This window comes from Chelonia mydas, chromosome 11 (assembly GCF_015237465.2).
Source record: "Chelonia mydas isolate rCheMyd1 chromosome 11, rCheMyd1.pri.v2, whole genome shotgun sequence".
NCBI lineage: Eukaryota > Metazoa > Chordata > Testudines > Cheloniidae > Chelonia > Chelonia mydas.
Window position 1 is genome coordinate 23250656 of NC_051251.2, and position 27671 is coordinate 23278326.

At 41.5% G+C, this 27671-nt stretch overlaps 1 protein-coding gene across 19 annotated transcripts in view; it reads right to left on the minus strand.

The window, feature by feature from the left end:
- GTDC1 (glycosyltransferase like domain containing 1) overlaps positions 1-27671 on the minus strand; it is a 298462-nt gene that overhangs the window by 36494 nt on the left and 234297 nt on the right. For 9 of the 19 annotated variants that reach the window (XR_005227437.2, XM_037913104.2, XM_037913107.2 and 6 more), the window contains 2 exons: positions 9897-10006; positions 5929-6030 (listed from right to left, as the gene is read on the minus strand). The exons of 3 other annotated variants lie outside the window; for them this stretch is intronic. Coding sequence is in view for 14 of the 16 variants with exons in the window: in XM_037913104.2 (XP_037769032.1) it covers positions 5929-6030; positions 9897-10006 (212 nt within the window). In the remaining 2 variants the exon portion in view is untranslated. Of the gene's footprint in view, positions 62-2217; positions 3575-5928; positions 6031-9896; positions 10007-27671 lie in introns of those variants that run through there. 7 more of the 19 variants (XM_043525655.1, XM_037913111.2, XM_037913108.2 and 4 more) reach the window with 4 other exon arrangements.

Sequence of the window (27671 nt, forward strand, 5' to 3'; positions counted from 1 at the left end):
AACTTTCCAGTGGGATACACAACACTTGCTTCTAGATCTGGAGGTCCTGAAATATTGTACACTGAAATAGGTGATTATTTAGATTTTTATTCATAGATTCTCATCGATTCATTTAAATATTCCAAGGCTAGAAGGAACCATTGTGATAATCTAGTCTGACCTCCTGTGTAATTCATGCCATAGAATTTCCCCAAAATAATTCCTACAACACATCTTTTAGAAAAACATCCAATCTTGATTTAAAAATTGTCAGTGATGGAGAATCCACCATGATCCTTTGGTAAACCGTTCCAATGGTTAATCACTCTCAACGTTAAAAAAAATGTCTTATTTCCAGTCTGAATTTGTCTAACTTCAACTTCCAGCCATTGGATCATGTTATATCTTTCTCTGCTCGATTAAATATTTGTTCCTCATATAGATACTTATAAACTGTAATCAAGTCACCCCTTAATCTTCTCTTTTAGATTGAACTCTTTGAGCCTATCACTATAAGGTGTGTTTTCTAAACGTTTAACCATTCTTGTGGCTCTTCTCTGAATCCTCTCCAATTTAGCAACATCCTTCTTGAATTGTGAGCACCAGAACTCGACACAGTATTCCAGCCACCAGTACCAAATATGAAGGTAAAATAACCTCTACTCCTACTTGAGATGTCCCTGTGTATACATCCCAGGATCACCTTAGATCTTTGGCCATAGCATCATACTGGACGCTCACATTCAGCTGATTATCCACCACAATCTTTTTCAGAATCACTGCTTCCCAGGATAAAGTCCCCCATCCTGTAAGTATGGCCTACTTTCTTTGTTCCTAGATATATACACTTATATTTGTCTATATTACAGTACATATTGTTTACTTCTGCCCATTTTACCAAGTGATCCAGACGGCTCTGAATCAGTGACCTATCCTCTTCATTATTTACCACTTCCCAAATTTTCATTTTATCTGCAAACTTTATCAGTGATTATTTTATGTTTTCTTCCAGGTCACTGATAAAAATGTTAAATAGTGTAGGACAAAGAAGCAGTCCCCGAGGAATTCTACTGCAAACACACATGCTTGATGACAATTCCCCATTTACAATTACATTTTGAGATCTATCAGTTAGCTAGTTTTTAATCCATTTAATGTGTGTCATGTTCATTTTACATTGTTCTAGTTTTTTAATCAAAATGGCATGTGGTACCAAGTCAAATTCCTTACAGAAGTCTACGTATATTATGTCAACACTTTTATTACTATTACACTTACTAACTTGTAATCTTACCAAAAAAAATATTGCAAGTTAGCTTGATAGGATCTACTCTCCATAAACCCATGTTGACTTGCATCAATTACATTACCCTCCTTTAATTCTTTATTAATCGAGTCCTGTACAGAAGTGCTGGAACAATTTGTATAATGGGGATGCTGAGAACCATTGAACCAAAGTATAAATCCTGTATATGATGGAAACCATTTCAGGCCAGGAGGTACAGCAGTACCCCCAGCATGTCTAGTTCTAGCACCTATGGTCCCATATCAGCTGCTCCATTATCTTGCCTGGGATTGATGTCAGGATGACAGATTTATAATTATCCAGGTCATCCTGTTTACCCTTTTTTAAAATTGTCACAACATTAGCTTTCTTCCAGTCTTCTGGAACTTCTCCAGTGCTCCAAGACTTATTGAAAAGCAACATTATGGTCCAGCAAGCTCCTCTTTTAAAACTCTTGGACGGAAGTTACCTGGACCTGCTGATTTAAAAAAAAAGTCTAACTTTAGTAGCTTCTGTTTAATATGCTAAAGAGATACTCATGGTAGGGAAAGAATGTTGTTATCACCATATATTCAGATTGTATCATCTGTTTTTCCCCCAAATACAGAACAGAAATATTTATTGAATACCTCTGTCTTTTCTGCATTATTATTGATAATTCTACCATTTCCATCTACTAATGGTCCAATACCATTGTCAGGATTCTTTTTGTATCTGACATATTTTAAAAATTCCTTCTTATTAGCTTTAACTCTGTTGGCCATAGATTTCGCCTTGTGTCTCTTTGCTTCCCTTATCAATTTTCTACAATTCCTATCTTCTGAATTATATCCATTCCTATCAACCTCCCATTTATTCAATTTGTTATATATAAACAACCTGGTTTAGAGGCAATGAGGAAGTGGCTATGCAAAATTTATATATATATATATATACTTAAATTTTGTATGGCTGCTTCCTCATTGCCTCTAAACCAGGTTGTTATTTTAACTAGTACGGCCTTCTTCCTCAATAGTGGGATTTTGGCTTTTTTAAGGTATTCTATAAAATGTATCAATTATATTTTCCTCTGTCTCCAAAGCATGTAAAGTAAGAACTTGTGATACTAAGGGAATTTAGTCTTATAACGAGAGGATATAAAATACAATACCTTTAAATTCCTTAACAACACCTGAAAAAGTCATTAAATAAATTTTCAGTAAAGTATGTGCCATAAGTTTTATTGGCACTTGTTAGGGATGACCCACATATGACATTCACGGGGAATGTGGCCCCTCAAATCCATTGTGATGAATCATATTTCATCACATTGCCCTTTATATAAAGTCTATTTATATATGAGGATGAATGGACAGATAGACAATAAAAACATGAGGTTTTGGTATATTATGTTTTATTGGCATGAATTTGGGACGATCTGCATTACTCATGATGTGCAGAAGTGTGCGTATACAACCCCGAAACCAGGCAAGGAAGGGTTAAAGAGCAGCTTTGGGTTCAGGCAGCCCCACCCTGTGACACATGCCAATCTTGGAGGAAGAGCTTACAAAAGGGAGAAGCTCAGTTCATAAGGCCCCAGACTGCAGAGGTGGACAGACCTCTGACCCTCATCTCCCAGAAAGGAGCACTGTAGAAAACCAAGCTATGCTGGACTGACTGTGAACACTGAGCAATAATACAGACTGCTGGAGGATCCAGGTAGGACAGAGAAGCTGGAACCGATCCTTATTTCTGTTAATTTACTTTCTTCTCTTTTGGTGCCTTGAATACTGAGACTAGGGGCTGGAACCTAGGGCAGATTCTTGCTGAGAATATGAACCCCTGGAGGAGAAGGTGAACACTTTGGAGGAAGTAGGCTAGGAAGAAGCAAGAGGTCTGACCAGACAGAATGTAACCACTTGCCACAAAGGTCCCTGAGCTGGAACACATAGTAGAGGGAGGTACTGGGTTCCCCTCCAGCCTCACTGGGAGGACTAGCCAGAAGACTCCAGACACTAGAGGCCAGAAAGACTATTGGGTAAAAATCCTGGTTTACCCCAGAAGGAATGAGAAAGAAGGTGACACGGCTGGAGGGCAGAGTCACAAGTCAAGAGGGGACCATAGATGGATCTGGTCAGCAGGACTACAGAGGATGAAACCCTGCAATGCCCTTCCTAGCCAGAAGGCAGCACACTGGCTAGTGATTCTCTTCGCCACAAGAAGCTACAAATAAGATACGCAGCATCATCCAAAATGACTGCCAATAAAACTTGTCTCCACAGGACACCATCATATATTCTGTATGTGTCACATATTTTACAGAAAAAATATCTTAGAATCTGGTGCTACTTTTTTCACCCTTCCTCCTATATTAGTCTAACTCAGGAAAGGAAACAATTTTAACAGACACACTTTAAAATCTCTGAACATTATTTAAAATAATTTTTCTTTTTGATAATAATAATGTAGTGATTTTAAGATCCAATGTGTCAGTCAATCAGTGCTAAAATCAAGTGCTGTTTGCCATCAGAAAGTGAGTTTCCTAGCTCTTGTGTCATATATAGCACCCATTTCTAGCCAGGATGGCTACAACAGTTTCTATATTTGTTTGTTTGGATTTATAAAAATGCTTAAGAAAGGACAATTATCCATATGCTGTATGTACCCTAGACATAATTTAAAAACGTATCCGAAGTGAATAGTATGGGTAAATATAAACCACCAGAAGTAAGACAGGCAACTTAAAAATTCAGTTTTCCCTTTCCCCACAAGAATTCTCCATACTTATTATTCCCCCCGTTTTCAAATATTTGGGGAAAAGATGAGCTTTGCAAGCTTTGAATGTCATTAGATTCTTCTATATTACTCCCATCACTATAGTTCATGAGAGTTTCTGTATTTCTAGCCATGATGGTTCACTTCAATATCAATGACAGAAGCTACACAGAAAACTGCATGCTGTTAGAGGTTGCACCTTAGACCTGTCATTGGTCCAGATATCCGTGTAACTGCTTGTCCTGTTCCTCATTCCACTGGTGGAGAGAGTGAAACAAAATTAACACAAAATGGTTATGTAGCAGGGTGCTGGTGCAAAAGCATCTAATTAGCCCCTGCCCAGTCAGCTCCAATCAGGAGAAGCAGATTGGGGCTGATGGAAAAAGCCTGATGCTGGCCTGAGGATTGGCAACACCTGCTGGCCTGACAAGCCAAGGGCTATAAAGGCTTGGAGGGAGCCAGAAGCCAAGGGGGCAGCCAGGGAGAAGGCAGTCAGTCAGTGAGGGAGAGAACCGAAGGCCTCCTAGCTGAAGGCTGACTGCTTGTAAAAGAGGTTGAATAATCCTGTAAAGCTTGTAAATAGATAGACACTGGTGGTGGGATAACTGTAGGTAAATAAAGACATGGGTTGCACAAGCCTAAACCCTCTTGGAGCCTTACTGGGGCAGCAAGAGGGCCCCAGGAAGAGGGACGGGTCGTGGACCCTGTTACAGTTAACAGAATACCAAAGAAAAGACTCACCTTGAAAAAGGCAGATAAATGATACAGTAGCCAGTACTCCTCTTGGAGCCACCAGGAAAATATAACCCACATTTTTCAAAAGGAGGCTGGATAGCCATCTGTCTTGGATAGTTTAGACACAACAATTCCTGCATCTTGGAAGGGCGTTAGATTAGATGACCCTTGCAGTCCCTTCTAATTCTATGATTCTATGAAGGATAAGTCATACTCCTTCTGTCTTACCCAGAGTGCAAGGCACACTGCCTTCATGTGGCTAGTGAAGAATTCTGTACTGTACAGTAAAACTTTTGAATTTTTCTTTCTCTCTGAAGAGTGCCCCAAATTCCTGTGCCAGAGGTCGCTAAGCGCACAAGTGAGCATCTCTGTTGAAGACTTGCCTTTGGAGAACTGGCTTTCATAAAGTAATATAAAAAGAAGAACTGGGCAAAAAACAAACAAACAACCCAACACAGAAGAACGGGACCAACAATCTTCACCTAATGCTCAAATGAAATCGAACAACTTCAGTGGTCCACATAGTTATTTTAGACCAGATTAATTTCCTATTAGTGCCAGAGGAGGAAGTGCCAGAATACTAGAAAGAAGACTATTCTTGTGATATTTCTGGTTGAACAGGAAGCAGGAAATACTAGAAATCTAACAAATAAGCTTGTTCTAAGACCAATTGTTTCAAGCCCAATTTTACCGACTCAAGAGGTGAAAATATACAAAGCAGGTTTATATGTGAGCCAAACTACCAATGTTTTGAGGTTCACCCATCATTAGTTTAAAAAAGCTACTTAATTTACAGCATATACTCCCAAAATAGGGTTTCATTATTCTTACTGTTTATTTGTATAATATGTCCAACATAAGCTGTGTATAGTCAGAATTAGCTCCAGTTCTTTTTGAATTGTGTAAAACTTTATACAGAACAGTTGACCTCACAAGCCAGGAAAAGAAGCAAAGTACAGAAGAGTATTATATGCAAATATTAAAGATTAATGACTTGTTTCATGATAGATATAAACCAGAAGCTCTCCACAGGAGTTCTTAACCCTAAATTTTATTTTAAATACAATATCTCTGTTTCACATTCCATTTCTCCCCTACTACTTTGAAGAGATTATTAAAGTCAAAAGCACACAGAAAGAGGCATTTTACACAGCGTTAGGTGTTAGTATTTTTACCAGTTATAACAAAGGCAAATACAGAATCCTGCCTTAACCAACAGAAAACAAGGTCCTGGTTCTGGGAGGTGTTGAGCATCTTCTTAGATGTGCTGATTAGAGCTGTATGGAGAAAAGTAATTCCATTTCACATAGAATTTTGATAATTTGAAATGTGTTTTCATTTCAATTTGACATGAAAACCAAATATTTTGAAAGACTTTGTGAAGTAGAATAAAGCCCTGGGTCTGGGGTAATCCACCTGGTGGCTTCCCTGAAGCTATGAGCCTGGTAGCTAGGGAGCTGGTGCTCCCAGGGCCTACCAGCTCCCAGTTCCCCATTATCCTGCCTGTTGGCTTGAAGGGGAGCCAGAACCTGGGACCCCTGTTGTGCCAGGGGCCACAGAGCTTTGGAGTTCTGGCTCTCAGGGTTTTCAGGCTCCCTGTCAGCCCACCACACAAGCTTCCAAGGACCCAGGAGCCTGGAAACTTGGGGTCCCCAGCAGGTCACCAGGTGGGTTGCTAAGGAGCTGGGCAGGTGAGCTGGCAGGAAAGCAGGCAGATTTCTGATGGAGACCAGATTGGGTTCCTTCTAAATGCTGCTGAAATCAAACTGTCTTCACGAAACATTTCAATTTCAATCAATCAGCATTCTCTGATGGGAAAAACGTGCCGTCAGAGAATTTCTGACCAGCTTTAGTGCTGATATCCTTAACTTCCAGTGTGGGAGTTGGGAACTCTCAGGATCAGGGACGTACTGATTTTAACTACTTAGCTTAAATTGTATATATTTATTTATATTCTGTTACTGATTTTGGGTGTAAGATGGTCACTTATGTAGAATTTGCATAAAGGCATGTCATTTCACCTTTGATGATCAGTGACCTGGATCCTGCCATAAGAGTAACTGGAAGTGGGAGGTTGGTGGTTGCTGGTTTAAATGTGCTGCAGTGTTCCTCTCCAGGAGATTATCTGTCTAGACAGATATGCCACACCAGGGTGATTTATGCTGATGTGAAATGAGAGTGCATCGGGATTACACTGAGATGCAAACTTAGTGTTTTAAATTAGAGTGTCTTTATTGTGGGACAGTTGGAAGCGTGCACTATGGACCTGATCCAGTGCCCACTCAAACCAATGAGAGTCTTTCAGTGATTTCAATGGGTGCTGGATTGGACCTTATATGAAAGCTAAGAAAAAACATCACTTATATAGACAGGAAGCATTGTCCAGTGGTTAAAATGCTACCCTGGGACTTGGGAGACCTTGGTTCAATTCCCTGCTCCATTGCAGACTTCCTGTATGACTTTGAGCACATCATTTATTCACTATGCATCAGTTCCCCATCTGTAAAGTGGGAATAATGGCACTTCCCTATCCCACAGAAGTGTTGTCAGGATAAAAACATTAAAGACGGTTGAATACTAGGGAAAAGGAGTCACATTAGTACCCTAGAGATCAGTCACATGTTAATGAATCAGATTAATATATTTGAAATGCCTTGCTGCATTCCATTAATTGTCAGAGCACAAAACTGGACACTTTTTGTAGCATTTCAAATATATTAGCTATATAACGTAATGCCTCACCTTGGTTCATCATTGGGGATGGAACCCATGATCTTTGTTACCTCTAAGGATGATGGCAGTAGTAGCCTCTTAGCCTGCAAGCGGGCCAGCCACTGGCAGCATAACCACTTACTCAGCATATTACATACGCTCCTGTTAGGATCATCACACTGAGTGTTTGAAGTCTATTTCTGCTCAAGGGCTACATTCACAAAGAAACGTAGGCACCTAAAAAATCACTGGGATTCACAAAGTCTGACTTTGGCACTTGTAGGCTCCCAATACAATGAATGGGGAGAGACAGGTGCCTTAGAATGGGATTCACAAAAGTCAGTATACTTGGCGCCTTCTCATCTCTGATAACCAATGAGAGATGCCAAGCTGAGGGGTAAGTGGTAAGCCCTGCCCCTCTCTCAGAAGTAGGTGCCTAAGTCCAGGCTCCCTCTGATGGATCTGCAGAGTCTGACAGTCAGACTCTCCAGTTGAAGTGTTCCACTGTGGTGAAATAATTTCGAAAAATAATTGGAGCAGGGGGACTGGATCTTCATGCTTGCTCTCTCTCTCGCCCAATGTTTAAGCTGCTCCACTGTGGATAAATAATGAAAGAATCGTTGGGTCAGATAGAGAGAGCAAGCATGAAAATGACTCTGCTGCCTGCAGGTTAGAGCATTCAACTGGGAGGTAAAAGATCCAGGATCCACTCCCTCTGCTCCAATTACTTTTGAAATTATTTATCCACAGTGGAGCAACTTCAACAGGAGAGATGGAGGGAGCCCCTGTCAGACTATCCCATAGCCCAGTGGCTAGGGCACTCACCATAAAGGTGGCAGATCCCTGTTCAAATCCCTTCTCCCCCACAGGTGAAGAGGGGAACTGAACCAGGAGTCTACCGCATCCCAAGAGAGCACTGTAACCACTGGACTATACACGAGGAGAGATTTGGATTTTGTGTGAGCTTCTCTGTAGGGGCCCAGTCCAGTAGGTGAGGTCTGAACATACTTACTGAACGCACTGACAAGTTACACGGAGAAATGTCTATCTTCCCCCAGTTCATGCATTGCTCTGGGACATAGGCATCCAGATGCCTGAGATGGGGCTGCAGTGCATAGGTTCAGAGGCAGAAACATAGGCACTTAGGGAACTCTTAATGCACAAATTTAGGTATTAGGAGAGTTTAGGCACCAACAGGATTCGGGGGGGGGGGGGGGAGCTGAGCAGGGGCTTTCTGAATCCCAGTGGGGCCTGATTCTGGGATTTGGGCATCTAAAGTGGCCCTGAAGAGCCTAAATCCTTTTTTGAATATAGCCCAAGTCTCTATGCCAGTTTTATACCAAAGGTATTATAGAATTGGTATAAAGACACGGTCATGGTGTAAATGATCCCTAGATTTAAACTAAATTAGTGTCTAGTGCCTCTACTTGAAAATCTCCAAGAAGAAAACCATTACCACTTAAAGCAGGGCAATTGCAGAAAATGTAAAACCATGTAGGCAATGGGGTTGAATTTCAACAAATATCAAGAAGCATCCCGCAAGGTCACAATTCTATTAGCTAAGGATGTGGAGAACAAAAACTTGGTCAGAGGTTAAACAGTATATAGAGCAATTGACCCAGAAATAGAAAAAAAAAATTGCAATAAACTCGGGGTATGTTTGTTCAAGTCAACAAAAAGTTCCTGGTAAGGCCCAAGCACATAGTTGACACATCAGTTATAACAAACAACAATAGCAGTATTTCAGATATTTCAAATGACAGCACAGAAATATTACGGAGCAGATCCTTAGCAAAATTCCACTGAAGTCAGTAGTTACATTAATTCACACCAGCTGAATATCTGACATGCTCTGTCACTCTCTCTCTCTGTATGTATGTAAATATATAAATATATGACTTAAGTATAACTTGAAGGGACCACTCTAAGGGTGAGAGGATAGTTTAATTCCATTGTCATCCACATCTTGTCCTTTCTGCTGATAATGTCAACAATTAGTGTCAATTATGATGGTAGTCTTTATGATGTTAACACTTGTCCACTAGGAAGTGAACTAAGACGCATTTCACTTATTTCATATAGGCCAAACTGCCATCAAATAAATAGTAATGACTTTTGGTCAGTGCACAATTCAGACCAGTGACCTAGAGTTGAAAGTCTCTGTATCTCATTAATAATTCTCTGAACTATCCAATCTCTTACATCTATATATTTTACATCCATATAAATGCATTACATGGAACACATATCATAAATAAATGGCTTTATACTCTCAAGCAATATCAAAGAGCGCTGAAATATTTTTAATATAAAGATTTGACTTTATAACATACCAGCATCTTTTTGTTTTACTATGTAATTTACCAACCCCATAACTTCTAGAATTGTCTGGCTTCTGCCACCTGAAGAATTAGATCATTCAAAAAGGTACCTGGGACATCAGTGAAGGTCTCTCCAAGGACAGACACATGAAAAGGTAGGTCCATCTCCTTAAGTTTCAGTAATACTTTAAAGAAACTCTCAGGGTCTTTGTCATGTTCCCTTGAAATAAACAAACAGAATTTACCTTGAATTAGGTTATGTTTATTTGTAGAAAACTTTTTACCTTATCAGAGTAAGGTTTATCTTAACCTCTGTTTTTGGTATTGGGGACCTCAGGCTCAGTCCCCTAAGTATGACTTCCTCCTCTGCTCAGTCACCCTGCATGATGGCTTATGCCATATGGACTTTTATTTTCCTCAGCCCAGGATTCAAGACCACAAATCAGCCTTGTTAGAGTCTTAAGCCTTTTCCCTAGCCCATCTTTCTGAGACCTTGTGTTCGCTCTTTAAATTAACAGCTTAGATAGCATATAGATTTAAATATTTATTTCACCCAGCTATAAGCATATCTCTGCCACACCAACAGACAACACTGAAATCATACTAATTTTTTAGTCAGGGAGCATGTGTATTCCATGTGCAAGTTAACCATAGAAAGGTAAGAGGGGGGTATTTGATTCGTAAAAATTTAAAGATTTTCAATGGTGTCACCCTCTGCAGTGTGGTGTGGAATTGCTTTCCCCCTCCCCTCCCCCGCCTCCTTCCAGGTCCTCTGGTTGGTGGAAATTTTGATAATACAGTATCATCGAAAATGGGACAAATTGGGTATCATTCAAAAGCCCTTTCTCCCACAAACACAATGGTACCAAACAAGGTAAACCTAGAACAATTATGTAGCTATGTATCTGAGAAAAATGTTTTAAATTAGCTTTTTAAAATTATACTTTAAACACAGGCATGTCAAACATGCAGCCCTCACAAAGTAAAATTGTGTCCATTGATTAACAGAACATGCTCAGAACATGATACCTGATTAATTTTTTTAATGTTACAGATTACTATACATGTAAGGAGTGCTTTGACTTGATTTGCCAGTATCATTAGGAAAGAAGTGGTTCAGTGGTATTGATTATCAACTTTGTTTATAATGCCAAAAGAGTTCTAATGAGGTACTGCTTAAGATGTCAGCATCCAGCCTGAAATTAATGGAATACCTTTGTAAACAGTATGCATATAGTTACATAACATACATTACATAACATAATTAATTACAATCACAGTGATGGGTTGTACTAGGCCCAGAGGCTCCCTGCTGGAGGTCACAGGGTCCTACCACACCCCATCCCAGAGAGGAGTAGAAGGAAAGTCCTCCAGTGGCCTAGCATGGTTGTGGGGAAGCAGCCAATAAGGGAGGCTGCAGGGAAAACTGAGCCAATCAGGGCCCCACAGACTCACATAAAAGGAATTGTAGGGCTAGAGTCAGTCAGTTGCTGCCTGGAAGCGGAGGAGTGAGAACTGTGTTCCTGGCTGGCTGAAGGAGTAGGACCATGGGCAGATCAGTTGCTGGCAGGGCTTGGGGGTGCAAGAAGGGGCTCCTGGCTGGCTGCTGCGACTGAGTAAGGACTGAGCTGAGGAAGAGCTGCAGGAAGATAGTGTCTTCATGGAGGAAGCCCTGGGGGTACAGCCCCATACCTGGGCTAGGACTATTTAAAGACTGAACCCAGGGAGGGCTACAGAGATACCAACAGAGGGGTACTGGGATAGGCCCCGGTGGTCTGTATATACCGGAAGAGGTCTGGTTTGCTTCACATACAGACTGTGTGAGAGACTTGGCTGACTCGGTGCTTGAGAACCACCAACAGAGGTCACCACAAACCAAGAGTGCAGGCACACGCACTCAACCAGGGCATGCTCGTGAGAGGTGGGTGCTACCCCATTACCCAATCCCAAAGAAATGTATTACAAAATCCTTGTTTTTACTATGGTCTTGATCATTTTTAGACATTAGTGGGGAGCAAAGAATACCAGCTAATATCTGAATCTTTGGAGAATACCACCGTAGGGGACCTGGTTAAACATGTGGCTCAGTGACAGCTTGTGTGCTACATGAACTGCACCCATACACTGAATTTGGCAAGGTTGCGGAGGAAGTACATCAAGCACCAGGAAAAGTCGAAGATGCCAGGACAAGTGTTAGCTGTGGGAGAGTCTTTGCTCTCTTTATTTCATTTGTCCGGAGTGCTAATTGGAATTTGCATTTGACAGGACTGGAAGACTTTGTGAAATATTTTTTTGCTTTAGATCTAACCAACTATTCTGCAGTGATTGCCTAGTAAATTGCTGAAATAAGAGGTGTAGTGAAGTCTGCCCCAGACACATGGGAAGAATTTAAAGACGGAAATTGGAGTGTTTAAAGGTCGCTAATTCCCTGCTGGGCATTTGTTTCAGATAAAGCTCTAGAGCATGAAAACGCAGCAAAAAAAGTTATTTGGGGGTTGGTGGGCATAACACAGAAGCCCAGTTTTTCCTGACAACCCCAGAACTCCATTGAATTTTGAACGAAATATTATGCACAGCTGGAATGACTTTCCCAGAAGTAATCAAGCACCATTAGGTTCAGCTAAGTGCCAAGAAGAGGACAGGATGAGCTTACTTGGATTGACAGCACATCTGAGTACGACAGACCAGCGCTTATTAATCATGACAAAACAGGTCCAAGTGATGAGAAGTGAATGGATACTTTGGGTCATGACTTGTTTGAAGTCTTCAAAACCCAAAGCATTATCCAGAGGTTTGTCAATCTAAGGTCTCCAATCAAGAAAAGACTAAAGCTGTAAATGACTTAAAAGAAAATCAAAGTGAACATAGCAGGGATTTTTTCAGAGCTAACCACAGACAGGTAATCCCCATGATGTTGATCTACATGAGACTTTGGGAAAGTATAAATTCTTCGTAGTACAACAATCTGTGTTTGAATCGATGGAACAAGGCATACGTGCCAAACGAAAAGCAAACTAAAGTACACTAATACATATCTAGCCTGGTCTTCCTAAACCAGCACCCAGTGACAATGTGACTGGTATCTTATGCCAGCAGAGTCCTTTCAATATAGTAATCATAAATGGCTGAGGTATAAGTTCTCAACAAACCAGAAACTGTTAATGCCTGTTGAGATTTGGCTGATTAATTTAATTATGAAGCTACAGAGAATATACTGGATCAATGACATAATCCACCTCATATTTGACACATATGTAGAGGAATCAATTAAAATACTACTAGCAAGAAGAGAGACTATCTTATTTCACCTGTCCAATACAAAATCATTGACTCCACAAACATCTTCAATGTCACATTAAAGAAGCTGTCTCATACTCAAATGAAGGATTAGTTAATTGCATACTTTGCAGAAAAAACACCCTAGCATGCAAGGAATTGTTCAAAGAATTTCTTTGTTGCATTGTGTAACAAAGCGGATGCCTTGCACTGTTCAGTGGAGTTTCTTCATAGTTCCCATGAGGAGGCTGACACTAAAATTATCCTGCATGCTGTCAATGCCACAAAGAGAGGTGCTACTAAACTCTGGATTTTTGCACAAGACACAGATGTTTTAGTGCTCTCTGTGAGATGCTACCCAAGACTTCTGCAAGATTCTGTTTTTGTGCTTGCTGCTGGGGAACGGAATTGCTGTATATCCCTCAGAGATGTTTTCCTTTCACTCGGACCATTAAAAACACGGTACTGCCAGGTTCTCAGACACTTTCAGGATGTGACACTACTGGAAGGCTTGTTGGAAAGACCAAATTAACTTACTAGAAGATTTTTGATTTAGCCTCCAAAGATTCTCCTCTCTCTGAAGATGCTTGGAATGGCTGAGACAGTCACTGATGAAGTCATAAATGCACTGGATATGTTCATACGCCAAGTTTACCATTTGAAGACCATTATTATGCAGTTGCAAAGTTACCTTGGTGGATGTTTTCCAAGAAACAGACAAAGAAAGAAAAATTCCTTCTGACAAGGTATGCATTTCTATCTGCGATCAAGAAGGCAAATGATCAAACAATGAAATGGACCCAGGATGATCCAGTGCATCCAAAACTACCCTCCCCTGTCAGGCCTGGATGGGTGTTGGAGGATGGACGGATCACACTAGTTATGTGTGAAATACCATACATTCCCGAACCAATCCTTCAGCTAATTAAATGCTTATGTGCAAAGAGAAGATGCTCATCGGCCTGCAAATGTTTGGCCAGCAGACTGCCTTGTATGGAGCTGTGCAAGTGTAGCACGAGAATCAGTGTGACAACGTATCTAGCAGCTGTGCCCTAGACAGAGACAACTCTGATAATGACTTTGGTGAATAACCTTGACATATAGGACATTTAACTTCCCTAGGATTACCAAGAGGGTTTTTTTTTTTTAATGTAAACAATGAATCTGTGTTTGAAGTATAATTTAAAAAATGTTGATTTTTAAACATTTCTCTCAAATATATATCTACATAGTTGTTCTAGATTTGTCATGTTTGGTACCATTATGTTTGAGGGAGAAAGGGCTTTTGAATGATACCCAACTTGACCCATTTCTGATAACACTGTATTATCAAACTTTCCACCGGCTGGAGCACCTGGAGATGGGAGCCGGTGAGTCCCCGCTGCCACACCACAGAAGGTGACACCATTGAAATATTATTCTGTAGATTTTTATGAATAAAATGACAACCCCCTTACTTTTCTATCACTAACTTGTCCATGGAATGAGATTTTACTCCATTATGCTCCTAGGATATTTACACTGTCCCCGGCAATAGGCAAAGAAATGTTTTTGCAGAAGCAATATGTTAGTCAAATGCATTTGCTAAAAAATTCCCAAATGGAATTTTATGACTAGATATTTTAAGACTATAAAGTTTCTGATTCTTTTAGTGCATTGGATACAGAAGAAAGAACACATCTGATGTGGGGGTCTTTTTGCACCATCAGGGCTTTAAGTAACTAATGCGGGGGGGGTTAAAGTTACTTTAGTAATGGATAAGAAATAATCTGTAAACATTTATAATTTCATCTGAAGATAACTAAAGATTTAGAATGTTTTTTTTTTCTGCAGTCAAGGTCTTAAAAACACTGGATTGGTTATTTTAAAAGAAGGACTAGCATCTAGCTTTCATCTTCTTTATTATGACAGAATGAGAGGTTAAAAAGACACCACAAATGAATAAAAATTTCCAAAATTTGGTAAATTACATAAAAAATGGAAGATGTTATTTTCTCTATTCTAAGGTGTGATTATAATATTTCTTGCATTTAATTACTCTGCTTTAAAGTAGTATACTTTGGACAGATGTGGACCAGATGTCTTTAAAATATTTTGTTTTTAATTTATTATTTAGAAACTTGAACTGTTTTCCTTCTTGTGTTACAGGAAAATCGACAGTTCAGAAGTAGTGGTGTATTTCCTCCACAGACTAATTACGTAAAATGAATCTGTAGGTTTATCATATAGATGCTGTATATGAAACATTAATAATTAGATCATTCAGGAAATCTCAAGCTAAGTGAGATCTGCAGCTCTACATGTATTAATTTCTAATTCAGTCAATATTTTTGGTTTACTGATTTAAAACAAATGTATCTTCTAATTAACGTTTAAAACGGTACTTTTCTAGGCTTAAAATCTTCAGAAATTTTGAGGTCTAGAAAATTAGATTAACCTGCCCGCCCCAATAATTACTTTAAGAAGTTGTATATCCCCCAGCTTTGTTTTGTTCCCAACAATAAAGTGGAATGCAACAGCATAAGCCATGTAATTTGTTTCACATCTGTGGACCAGGAGTTTTCATGATGATGGTTCCAATAAACTAAAGTGGATGAGAATACTGACTCAGAGAAAATTCAACAACTTTTAAATTACAAAGACCCAGGACTGAAATACCAACAAGCTGCTTGTATCCATGTGAATAAAATAATTATCCATTTCTGGAAGGATAGCTGATGTGTAAAATGTACTTCTAATGCTCTAATTCTCTTCAAAATGTCCAGCTGAAATGAATGGAACCATTAATTTCTTTCAAAAAGAAAAGGAGTACTTGTGGCACCTTAGAGACTAACAAATTTATTTGAACATAAGCTGTAGCTCACAAAAGCTTATGCTCAAATAAATTTGTTAGTCTCTAAGGTGCCACAAGTCCTCCTTTTCTTTTTGCGAATACAGACTGACACGGCTGCTACTCTGAAACCTGTCATTAATTTCTAAGTGGCCATATATTTTAAGAAGAGCTGGAAAATAGCAACACAAAGTGAGGAGCCAGACTTGTCAGGAGTAAAAGTGGTAGTGATAAAGCTTGTAAGGAAGATAATCTGTGTTAGGATAATTCTTAAGAGTCATGAATATTCACTGATGGCCTCAATCTTCCACTGAGGCAGGCAGTTACAGGTGTTTAGTACCTGATACTACTATTGGCAGACTACCTGATCTACATAATGTGTGCCTAAGGCTGAGAGATGCTGAGCAAGTGCAAGTAAGTTAAAGTCAATGGGACCTCTTAGATTGAGGCTCCGAATATGTAGCCAAGTGGCATGTGTCCACACCTACTTCAGAGCCAGATCTAGTCTAAAGCAAAGGTCTCTCCCCACCTGCACAGAAATAGGTGAGTCAGCTGCCTCCTGCACCCATTCTCAGGGATGGGGATATTCCCCCCCTCTGTGGTATCCAGCAGCCACACATGGGGAGAATCAAGCAAGAGGGATGGGGCCATGAAGCATGCCCTCCAAACCCTACACAGACCTACAGCAAAGACTATGTAATCCCAAGATGTGCAGAGCCCCTCCATAATTGCGCATGTCCCTTTCCTTTGGAGGAGGGCAGGGGTCCCAGAGGCAATCGCTTGTGAGGGACGGTGTTGGAGTCACACTGTGTAGGAGCTGGCAGGTTAGCTGGCAGCTGTAACTGCCCTACAACTTGTGGGGAGGCACATGGCCATTTCACATATGGCCATATACGCGTAATGAATCCTAGGCGTCTACATAGATTTTGAGATTGATGGCAATTGGAGAGATTGAGGAGAATTGGGTGAGGGAGGGGAGACAAATTCTGCACTCACCAAAATAGAAGAAATGCTATGAGGGGAATTTTTTGATTTTTCCTGCCCACAGAGATCCTTCCTATGTGTTTTCCCATGTGAGCATGTGATCCCCCTTCCACATTTTCCCTGTAAAATATTTAGCTCTTCTCTATTTTCCTGATATAAAAATAGTAATAATGTATGTGGATTTTAAAGATGAATTTCATGTATCTTTTAGTTTTCTAATTTGGTGGTTTATGTTGTTTCAGTATTCTGGGTCCTGTGACTTTTATAGGCACAACACCATTATCATTTTATTTTTAGTAATTTAGTTAAGGCTTGTAAAATGCTTTAGGCATGGGGATCTATACATTAAAATGTATTCTTATACATTATTGTAAGTAATAATGGTACAGCTATCCCACCAAAGAGGGAAGCGATGTGTTTCTCAGCTGACATGGGAAAATCATATACAATCCAGTTTCCCTTACTCAGCAACAACTGTTAAACACACCAGATTGTCATAGCAGTGATTGTGGAAAAAGATGAACACAATATGGAAGGTCTGTTCTGTAAAGATCTGCTCAAAATGACATGCACTTTTGGCTGCATCTGTTGCATTTTTGAGTTTTGTTAAGCATTATCAATTATATATATATATATTCCATTTTCTTAAGGGCAGTTGCAAAACTGTAAAAAGCTTGATGTTACTATGCAAACTTTTTTCACTACATGTTTGGGAAAACTTAAGCTAATAAGAACGTCTCTGGTCCATTTTCCTTGATTCTCACATATTTGAAATGATCTTGTATTCATTTTTGCTTGACTGAATGCTTGTAATTATTCAGTTGGTAAAAAGGAAACAGAAACTGGACATGAATATATTCTAAATTTGGATATGAGAGCATGAAAGGTGCTGGAACGACAGTCTTTTGGCTACACAACAGCTACAGCATGGACAAAGGTAACACATACTTCTCAACTCTGCCCTGGTAATATGGTTTAACCCTGAGCAGGAGGCAGTGCCTTTAGAGCTGTTGAACCTCCATATCCATGTGTGTACTTAACAGAGTGCTTGTTAGTGTTACATTATAAACCTCTCTAGAAATGGCTAAAGAGAAGTATGGTCTAGCAATCTGACCACAGGACCGGGAGCCTGGAATTCCTGAGCTCTTACGCTGATTTCCTCTGTGAACTTGGACAAGAAATTTAGGACTAGATTCTGATTTCAGCCAATGGGAAATTTACCTTTGTGACCAGGATTCAGCCTCCAATTTCTCCACCTTAATTTTTCCATTTGTAAAATGGTGATAGTACTGTTTATTTCTCCATCACACAAGAGTGTTATCTGGGCTGATTAATCAATGGCTCAGATCCTCCTGGCTAGCCAAATTGTGTTTGGCACAGGACCCAATGGGGGAAGAGGGGACAAAAGTGGCTTCACATCATCTCTGTGCTCCTTTGATTTGGGGGCCAGCCAAAACTTCTCTTTGTACTGGCTGAGTTTAGCAGTACTCCCATCCCCTATGTTGGGAGTGGCAGGAAGTTTAGGTGTAGAGCCAGCAAAGTTTGGAATTATGCCACTTGGGAATCCCCTATGGCAGAGTACTCATCCAAAAATCATTGATTATTTGGTTTGCTGGCAGTTCCAAAAAAATCAAAAAAAGCTTTTGGCTCTGGCTGAACCAAAACAAATTAGTCAGAATTTTTGGTAAAATGAAAAAGTCAGAAAAATTTTGTTTCTGGTCAAATGAAACATTTCATTTGTTTGAAATAAAATGTTTGGTTTGGGGGCATTTTTAATCTTTTTAAGAAAAGCAATGGAAATGAAGAACTATATTCACAAACTCAAGGAGGAGGAGGTGAGTATCCCCTCTCCCAGAGGAGTGCTCTAACCACCAGGCTCTAGACCCATTCTCACTCTCTCTGGCCCAATGACTATTCAGGTATTTTATACAAAGTGGAACAGCTTCAACAAGAGAGAGATTGAAAAAGGCCCATCCCAGCATACACTATAGCCTGGTGGTGAGGGTACTCACCTGAGAGGAGGGATACCTGGGTTCAAGGCTCTGCTCCAAGGCCAGGGTCTCCCACATCCCAGGTGAATGCCCTACCACTCTACTATTGGGTATAAGGGGGGGGGCACCACCACCATTTCGTCCTCTTCTGTTTGGTGAATGGCACCTAAATCCCCTTGTGAATCCAGCCTGAAAAATGAAAACATTTCTGAAATTTTTTCTTTGTTTCGACTGAGACAATATACCATAATTGACGCAAATTCTTGAAATGTTTCAGTCACCCTGAATCTGCAAAAGAGGTAAAATGGAGGAGCAGATCTGGCCCTTGTAAATCATCTGATTGTGCAGATACATATATTGTATTTGGGTTTAGTTTCAATAAGAGATCCATGTTACTTAAGAGTCTAAGGTATAGTCAGAAACATACTTAGATATACCTGACATTGATCCTTATCTTGCTGACAGTCTCAGTTATTTGTATGAGAAAGATACATTATTGAAAACAGTAAGAGATGTAAAACAGATAGAACTTGCTCAGAAGAGCAAGATACATGTTTCTCTTTTTAAAAAGTATCGATGTTTAATAACAATAGTTATATGAATTAAAATGATGCAATAAAATGAACCTGGTAATCTGGCAGGGGAAAAATCTCTCAAATTTCACTATGTATCATAGGGCATGTACCCGTTGTTATACAACGTCACTTAATACAGGCCCTGTCATAACGATCTCTCAAGGTACTGTGCATTTTGAAAGGGGAATGAGCTAAGCTAAAAGCAATACTAAAAGGGTCAGTCTTAATCTTCGGAAAATATTTAACAAGGGTGATTTCCCATGTTTCAGTGGTAGAGAATTCAAAATAGTAGGGGCACATCATAATACTTTACACTTACATAATACCTTAAACCCAGGAAACCCAAAGCACTTTCCAAACAATAATGAGCAAAAGATCAAAAACTGTCCGGCAAGGGAAGGAAGCATTCTCATATCACCAAGAGATTTAGTTACTTGCCCAAAGTCACATAAGAAGGCTGTGGCAAAGCCACCAACAGAACCCAGCTCTCTTACCTCCCAGGACCATCTTTTGGCAACAATATTATCTGGATTCCATATAATACAATTACTTGGCTGTCAGTGGAAGAAAGGTGAGAGATAGTGGTACTAATACTGAAACACCAGTGACATCTTTAGAAATAAGGACCCAAATTTTTTAAATTCAGTGTATTAGAAAACTGGGAGCTAACACAGAGGTTTCTAGCTACCTTTTAGTCACAGCCAGAAAACAGCTGATACACTGAATTTTGGTCCATGGAGGTATCATTCATTATTTACAAAGCTGTGAGCAGCATTTGGAGATAAATAAAAGGCAGGTCACTGTCCCAAGGAATTTACATTCTATGTCAGACATAACAAAGAGACAACTGGAATCAGAGCAGAGGGTGGTGTGAGAAGCATAACCCAGCAGGGCAGAGAGGTTGGAAAGACAGATGTGAGGCTGATCTGAAGGGGACAGTTCAGTGGTAGAGAGGCAGATTTGGAAGTCACCAGCACAGTGGTGGTAATTAAAGTGGAGGTTGCCAGGAACACAGACTTCTGAGGGACACTGTTGCAGTTGGGTGAAGAAGAAATCACCAAATAAGACTCTGAAAAAGCAGCCAGGAAAGTAGGAGAACCTGTTGAACAAAGTATCGTTAGAACCAAGGGAGTAAAAACAAGAAGGCAATGTTGAGGACGATTGACAGTGCTGATGCAGCAGACTGATGGAGAAGGATGCTTGACTAGAGATAGGTCACCTGTGACCTTAGTGAGAGCAGTCATAGTTGACTGGAAGAGGCAGAAGCCCCATTGCAGAGGATCCATTTATTGGTAGGAAAGTCAAATAGTGAGAATAGACAGAAAGCACAATGAGGTTGGCAGCAAATGGGAGAAGTAAGAGGGCGTGAAGGTGGGTTTATTCATGATAGGTGAAACAGCATCATTTCTGAAAGCAAAGGGGACCGAACCAAAAGAAAGGAAGAGATTGAGGAAAAATAAGGGTGTGAGCGGGACGGAGAGAGATCAGGAGTCTGAAAGAGATGAGTACAGTAGTCAGATTGGCAATGGAAAGTAGATGGAACATTTAAGATTCAGTGAGTAAGGGTGGGAGTGGAGGATGAAGGAAGGGAAAAGAGAACTGTTACATTGTATCCACATTCTCGTGGCAAGATCACAGGCTGAGAGTGGGATAAGAGGAAGTGTTGGAGAAGATCTGAGAAGGGTATTAAAGGTAGAGAAAAGGTGACAGAAATTACAGGATAGGAGTCAATTAAGGAGAAAAAATAAAGCCGTTTGGCAAGGAAGAGTTGAATGAAGAAAGAATAAATCTACAGTGGAGAAAGTTAGCCGGGTCCTTGGATTTCCCCCCAAGACAATGTAGACTTTTCTCCAAAGGCACTGAGCAGTGAGGGAAGAGAAACCGAGAAAAGAAGTTGAGAGGGATAAGTGAGGGTTGTGGCTTAGTGGAAAGGACAGTGTGGTGAGAGAGGAGAACAAAAGAATCAATGTAGAGTTGATGATAGAAACTGTAGAATCAGTGGAAATACAGGGCATTAGTGAGGGAAGAAGAGACTCAAAACCACAGAGAAGTAAAATATGTTGATAAGAAACTAAAGAGAAGTGGGTACTAAATCAGTAGCAAGGCAGTCAGCAAAAGAACGTAGCAATTGTTGAGTCTGCTGATGACAGAGGGATGGAAAGGGTTTGTAATGATATTCTTCAGATGGGTGATAAACAATAACTCAAAGTTAAGAATAAGCTTGTGGTTCTTTACTGATTTGACTAGTACAGTAAAAATGTATATAAAACATACTTGGGCAGAGTGAGCTGAGTCCTGAAATGCACTGTACCAAAGGCCTGTAACAGGACTCATTTGATACCAGCTTCCTGGTGACTTTACATCTGGCTAGCCCATTCTCAAGAAGCTAGAAGTAGCATGTTCAGCTCACTGAATGGAAATGTCTTCAAATGCAGAATGCACTGAACTAGTACAAAGGACTCACTTGAGGCCAACACCTTAGTCCTGGCATATATCTATAAGTACCAGTGAATGTAATTTTAAAATTCATTATTCATTATTCAACATTTTACATGCAACATCATATCTCATCCTACTGCCTGATAAAGATGTATAATAGTCTATATTAAAGAGTGGCAGCATGATTTAGAAAAATTAGCATGACTTTGGGAGTCTGGAACTGCACTGTCACTGACTTGCCACGTGACATCTCTGCCTGAGTTTCCCCATCTGTAAAATGGGATCAGTAACACAGCTTCACAGGGATGTTTTGAAGCCCAGAGTCAGTTAACGATTGGACCTCAAGTGGATAATATTTGTCTTAAACTAAAAGGAATCATTTTACAAAAATATTAACTACAATCTGAAACATATTCTAGTAATAATTACTTTCACAGTTCACAAAATGGTGGGGGGCTTTCTTAAATTAAATTAATTAAATATACCTTATTATCTAGATTAAGATCAAGCGGCACAGGAGCCAGCAAACAGAGCTGTAAACAGGGGAGTTTGAGTGGGAGTTTTGTAAGGGGAGTTTGTATTGCGGTGCTTGTTTGGGGTTTGTTTTTGCTGTGGGTGGTGGTGTTTTGCTGTGGTTTGTGTTTCCCAGATTAACAGGATTTAGGTGGGAAGGCTATGACAGATACAGAAGCAGCAGTGGGAGTGACTCATGTCGTGGAAGACACAATGAAAATGACTGGATGTGGAAGGTGCAGTATGTACATGATCCTGGAGGGGGTACCTGGTAAGAGTTTTGTCTGATAGAGTTGATGGAGGAAAAGATCCGAAGTTTGGAGATGCAGGTGGAAAGTCTGGTTGAGTTTAGGAAGGGGTTTGAGCAGATTATGGAGCCAAGAGATGAGGTATCTGAAGGGAAAAGCTCAGATTTGCAGATGGAAGCAGGACTGATGAATTCTGAGGGAAGACTGGGTGAGGAAAGTGGTCAGTGGAAGCATGTGACTAAAAGAACCAGGCAGAAGAAAAGACGGGCTAGTGAAGGAGAAATAGAGCTCAAGAACAGGTTTGCAGAGTTGGAAAATGAAGAAGGGGCTCAGCAGGTAGTCATTGAAGGTGGAAGGACAAGGAAGAAGAGAAGATGGGCTAGTCCTATAGGAAAAGGGGAAGAGTCAATGGAGACTACACCAAATATGAGCCCCAGGAGGATACAGGATGGGTTGCCGAGACTCATTAAGCCCTCGGATCGCTATCCCTTCCTGCTTCTCCACGTGGGCACCAATGATACTGCCAAGAATGACCTTGAGCGGATCACTGCAGACTACGTGGCTCTGGGAAGAAGGATAAAGGAGTTTGAGGCGCAAGTGGTCTTCTCGTCCATCCTCCCCGTGGAAGGAAAAGGCCTGGGTAGAGACCGTCGAATCGTGGAAGTCAACGAATGGCTACGCAGGTGGTGTCGGAGAGAAGGCTTTGGATTCTTTGACCATGGGATGGTGTTCCAAGAAGGAGGAGTGCTAGGCAGAGACGGGCTCCACCTAACGAAGAGAGGGAACAGCATCTTCGCAAGCAGTCTGGCTAACCTAGTGAGGAGGGCTTTAAACTAGGTTCACCGGGGGAATGAGACCAAAGCCCTGAGGTAAGTGGGGAAGTAGGATACCAGGAGGAAGCACGAGCAGGAGCACGCGAGAGGGGAGGGCTCCTGCCTCATACTGAGAAAGAGGGGCTATCAGCGGGTTAACTCAAGTGCCTATACACAAATGCACGAAGCCTGGGAAACAAGCAGGGAGAACTGGAAGTCCTGGCACAGTCAAGGAATTATGATGTGATTGGAATAACAGAGACTTGGTGGGATAACTCACATGACTGGAGTACTGTCATGGATGGATATAAGCTGTTCATGAGGGACACGCTGAGCAGAAAAGGAGGGGGAGTTGCACTGTATGTAAGAGAGCAGTATGACTGCTCAGAGCTCAAGTATGAAACTGCAGAAAAACGTGAGAGTCTCTGGATTAAGTTTAGAAGTGTGAGCAACAAGGGTGATGTTGTGGTGGGAGTCTGCTATAGACCACCGGACCAGGGGGATGAGGTGGACGAGGCTTTCTTCCGGCAACTCGCAGAAGTTACTAGATCGCACGCCCTGGTTCTCATGGGAGACTTCAATCACCTTGATATCTGCTGGGAGAGCAATACAGCGGTGCACAGACAATCCAGGAAGTTTTTGGAAAATGTAGGGGACAATTTCCTGGTGCAAGTGCTGGAGGAACCAACTAGGGTCAGAGATCTTCTTGACCTGCTGCTCACAAACCGGGAAGAATTAGTAGGGGAAGCTAAAGTGGATGGGAACCTGGGAGACAGTGACCATGAGATGGTCGAGTTCAGGATACTGACACAAGGAAGAAAGGAAAGCAGCAGAATACAGACCCTGGACTTCAGAAAAGCAGACTTTGACTCCCTCAAGGAACTGATGGGCAGGATCCCCTGGGAGAATAACATGAGGGGGAAAGGAGTCCAGGAGAGCTGGCTGTATTTTAAAGAATCCTTATTGAGGTTACAGGGACAAACCATCCTGATGTGTCGAAAGAATAGCAAATATGGCAGGCGACCAGCTTGGCTTAACAGTGAAATCCTTGCGGCTCTTAAATACAAAAAAGAAGCTTACAGGAAGTGGAAGACTGGACAAATGACCAGGGATGAGTATAAAAATATTGCTCGGGCATGCAGGAGTGATATCAGGAAGGCCAAATCACACCTGGAGTTGCAGCTAGCAAGAGATGTTAAGAGTAACAAGAAGGGTTTCGTCAGGTATGTTAGTAACAAGAAGAAAGTCAAGGAAAGTGTGGGCCCCTTACTGAATGAGGGAGGCAACCTAGTGACAGAGGATGTGGAAAAAGCTAATGTACTCAATGGTTTTTTCGCCTCTGTCTTCATGAACAAGGTCAGCTCCCAGACTACTGCACTGGGCAGCACAGCATGGGGAGGAGGTGACCAGCCCTCTGTGGAGAAAGCAGTGGTTCAGGACTATTTAGAAAAGCTGGACGTGCACAAGTCCATGGGGCCGGACGAATTGCATCCGAGAGTGCTGAAGGAATTGGCGGCTGTGATTGCAGAGCCCTTGGCCATTATCTTTGAAAACTCGTGGCGAACGGGGGAAGTCCCGGATGACTGGAAAAAGGCTAATGTAGTGCCCATCTTTAAAAAAGGGAAGAAGGAGGATCCTGGGAACTACAGGCCAGTCAGCCTCACCTCAGTCCCTGGAAAAATCATGGAGCAGGTCCTCAAAGAATCAATCCTGAAGCACTTAGAGGAGAGGAAAGTGATCAGGAACAGTCAGCATGGATTCACCAAGGGAAGGTCATGCCTGACTAATCTAATCGCCTTTTATGATGAGATTACTGGTTCTGTGGATGAAGGGAAAGCAGTGGATGTATTGTTTCTTGACTTTAGCAAAGCTTTTGACACGGTCTCCCACAGCATTCTTGTCAGCAAGTTAAGGAAGTATGGGCTGGATGAATGCACTATAAGGTGGGTAGAAAGCTGGCTAGGTTGTCGGGCTCAACGGGTAGTGATCAATGGCTTCATGTCTAGTTGGCAGCCGGTATCAAGTGGAGTGCCCCAAGGGTCGGTCCTGGGGCCGGTTTTGTTTAATATCTTCATAAATGATCTGGAGGATGGTGTGGATTGCACCCTCAGCAAGTTTGCGGATGACACTAAACTGGGAGGAGAGGTAGAAACGCTGGAGGGTAGGGATAGGATACAGAGGGACCTAGACAAACTGGAGGATTGGGCCAAAAGAAATCTGATGAGGTTCAACAAGGACAAGTGCAGAGTCCTGCACTTAGGACGACAGAATCCCATGCACCGTTACAGACTAGGGACCGAATGGCTCGGCAGCAGTTCTGCAGAGAAGGACCTAGGGGTTACAGTGGACAAGAAGCTGGATATGAGTCAACAGTGTGCCCTTGTTGCCAAGAAGGCCAATGGCATTTTGGGATGTATAAGTAGGGGCATTGCCAGCAGATCAAGGGACGTGTTCGTTCCCCTCTATTCGACATTGGTGAGGCCTCATCTGGAGTACTGTGTCCAGTTTTGGGCCCCACACTACAAGAAGGATGTGGAAAAATTGGAAAGAGTCCAGCGGAGGGCAACAAAAATGATTAGGGGACTGGAACACATGACTTATGAGGAGAGGCTGAGGGAACTGGGATTGTTTAGTCTACAGAAGAGAAGAATGAGGGGGGATTTGATAGCTGCTTTCAACTACCTGAGAGGTGGTTCCAAAGAGGATGGATCTAGACTATTCTCAGTGGTAGCGGATGACAGAACAAGGAGCAATGGTCTCAAGTTGCAGTGGGGGAGATTTAGGTTGGATATCAGGAAAAACTTTTTCACTAGGAGGGTGGTGAAACACTGGAATGCGTTACCTAGGGAGGTGGTAGAATCTCCTTCCTTAGAAGTTTTTAAGGTCAGGCTTGACAAAGCCCTGGCTGGCATGATTTAATTGGGATTGGTCCTGCTTTGAGCAGAGGGTTGGACTAGATGACCTCCTGAGGTCCCTTCCAACCCTGATATTCTATGATTCTATGAAGGGGATTACAAGGGAGAATAGGAATGGAAAAATCTTGCAGCCAGAGGGAACAGGGGATAGACTGGAGAATAGCATCGTCACCAGGAAAAGGCAGGTCTATGTGATCAGGGACTCTTTACTGAGAAGAATAGACAGGCATGTAACCAGCGCTGATCCAGAGAATAGAAGGGTATGCTGTCTGCCGGGTGCTGAGATACGGGATGTGGACCTGAGGCTGAAGAGGATCCTAACGGGAGCGGGAAAAAATCCCCTAATTATCCTTCATGTGGGAACAAATGATACAGCTAGATTCTCGCTGGAAAGTATTAAGGGAGACTATGCTAGGCTGGGGAAGACGCTTAAGGAAATCGAGACTCAGGTGATCTTTAGTGGGATTCTGCCTGTTCCGAGAGAAGGGCAACAAAGGTGTGACAAGATTATGACTATCAACAGATGGCTTAGGCAGTGGTGCTATCAGGAGGGCTTTGGGATGTATGGCCACTGGGAGGCATTCATGGACAGAGGACTGTTCTCTTGGGATGAACTTCATCTGAGTAGGGAAGGAAATAGACTTCTAGGATGGAGGCTGGCACAACTGATTAAGAGAGCTTTAAACTAGGAATCTGGGGGAGATGGGTGGGAGATGTCCAGGTAATCTCCACGCCGGATTTTAGCATTGAGAGGGAAGGAACCGAAGTAAGAAAGGATACAGCCGTGGGTAGGAGAATGTATATAAGGAGGAAGGGCAGTGTGGATACCAGTCTAATAGGTTATACTGGCTGTAGAATGACCGTGCCTAATAGGGTACAGAATGTGAGCAAAAATTAAGATGTTTGTACACCAATGCGAGGAGTCTTGGTAACAAAATGGAGGAACTAGAGCTACTGGTGCAGGAAGTGAAACCAGATATTATAGGGATAACAGAAACATGGTGGAATAGTAGTCATGACTGGACTACAGGTATTGAAGGGTATGTGCTGTTTAGGAAAGACCGAAATAAAGGCAAAGGTGGTGGAGTAGCACTGTATATCAATTATGAGGTAGACTGTAAAGAAATAAGAAGTGATGGAATGGATAAGACAGAGTCCGTCTGGGCAAAAATTACATTGGAGAAGAAAACTATTAGAGCCTCCCCTGGGATAGTGCTTGCGGTGTGCTATAGACCGCCAGGATATAATTTGGATACAGAAAGAGCCTTTTTTAATGTTTTTAATAAAGTAAATACTAATGGA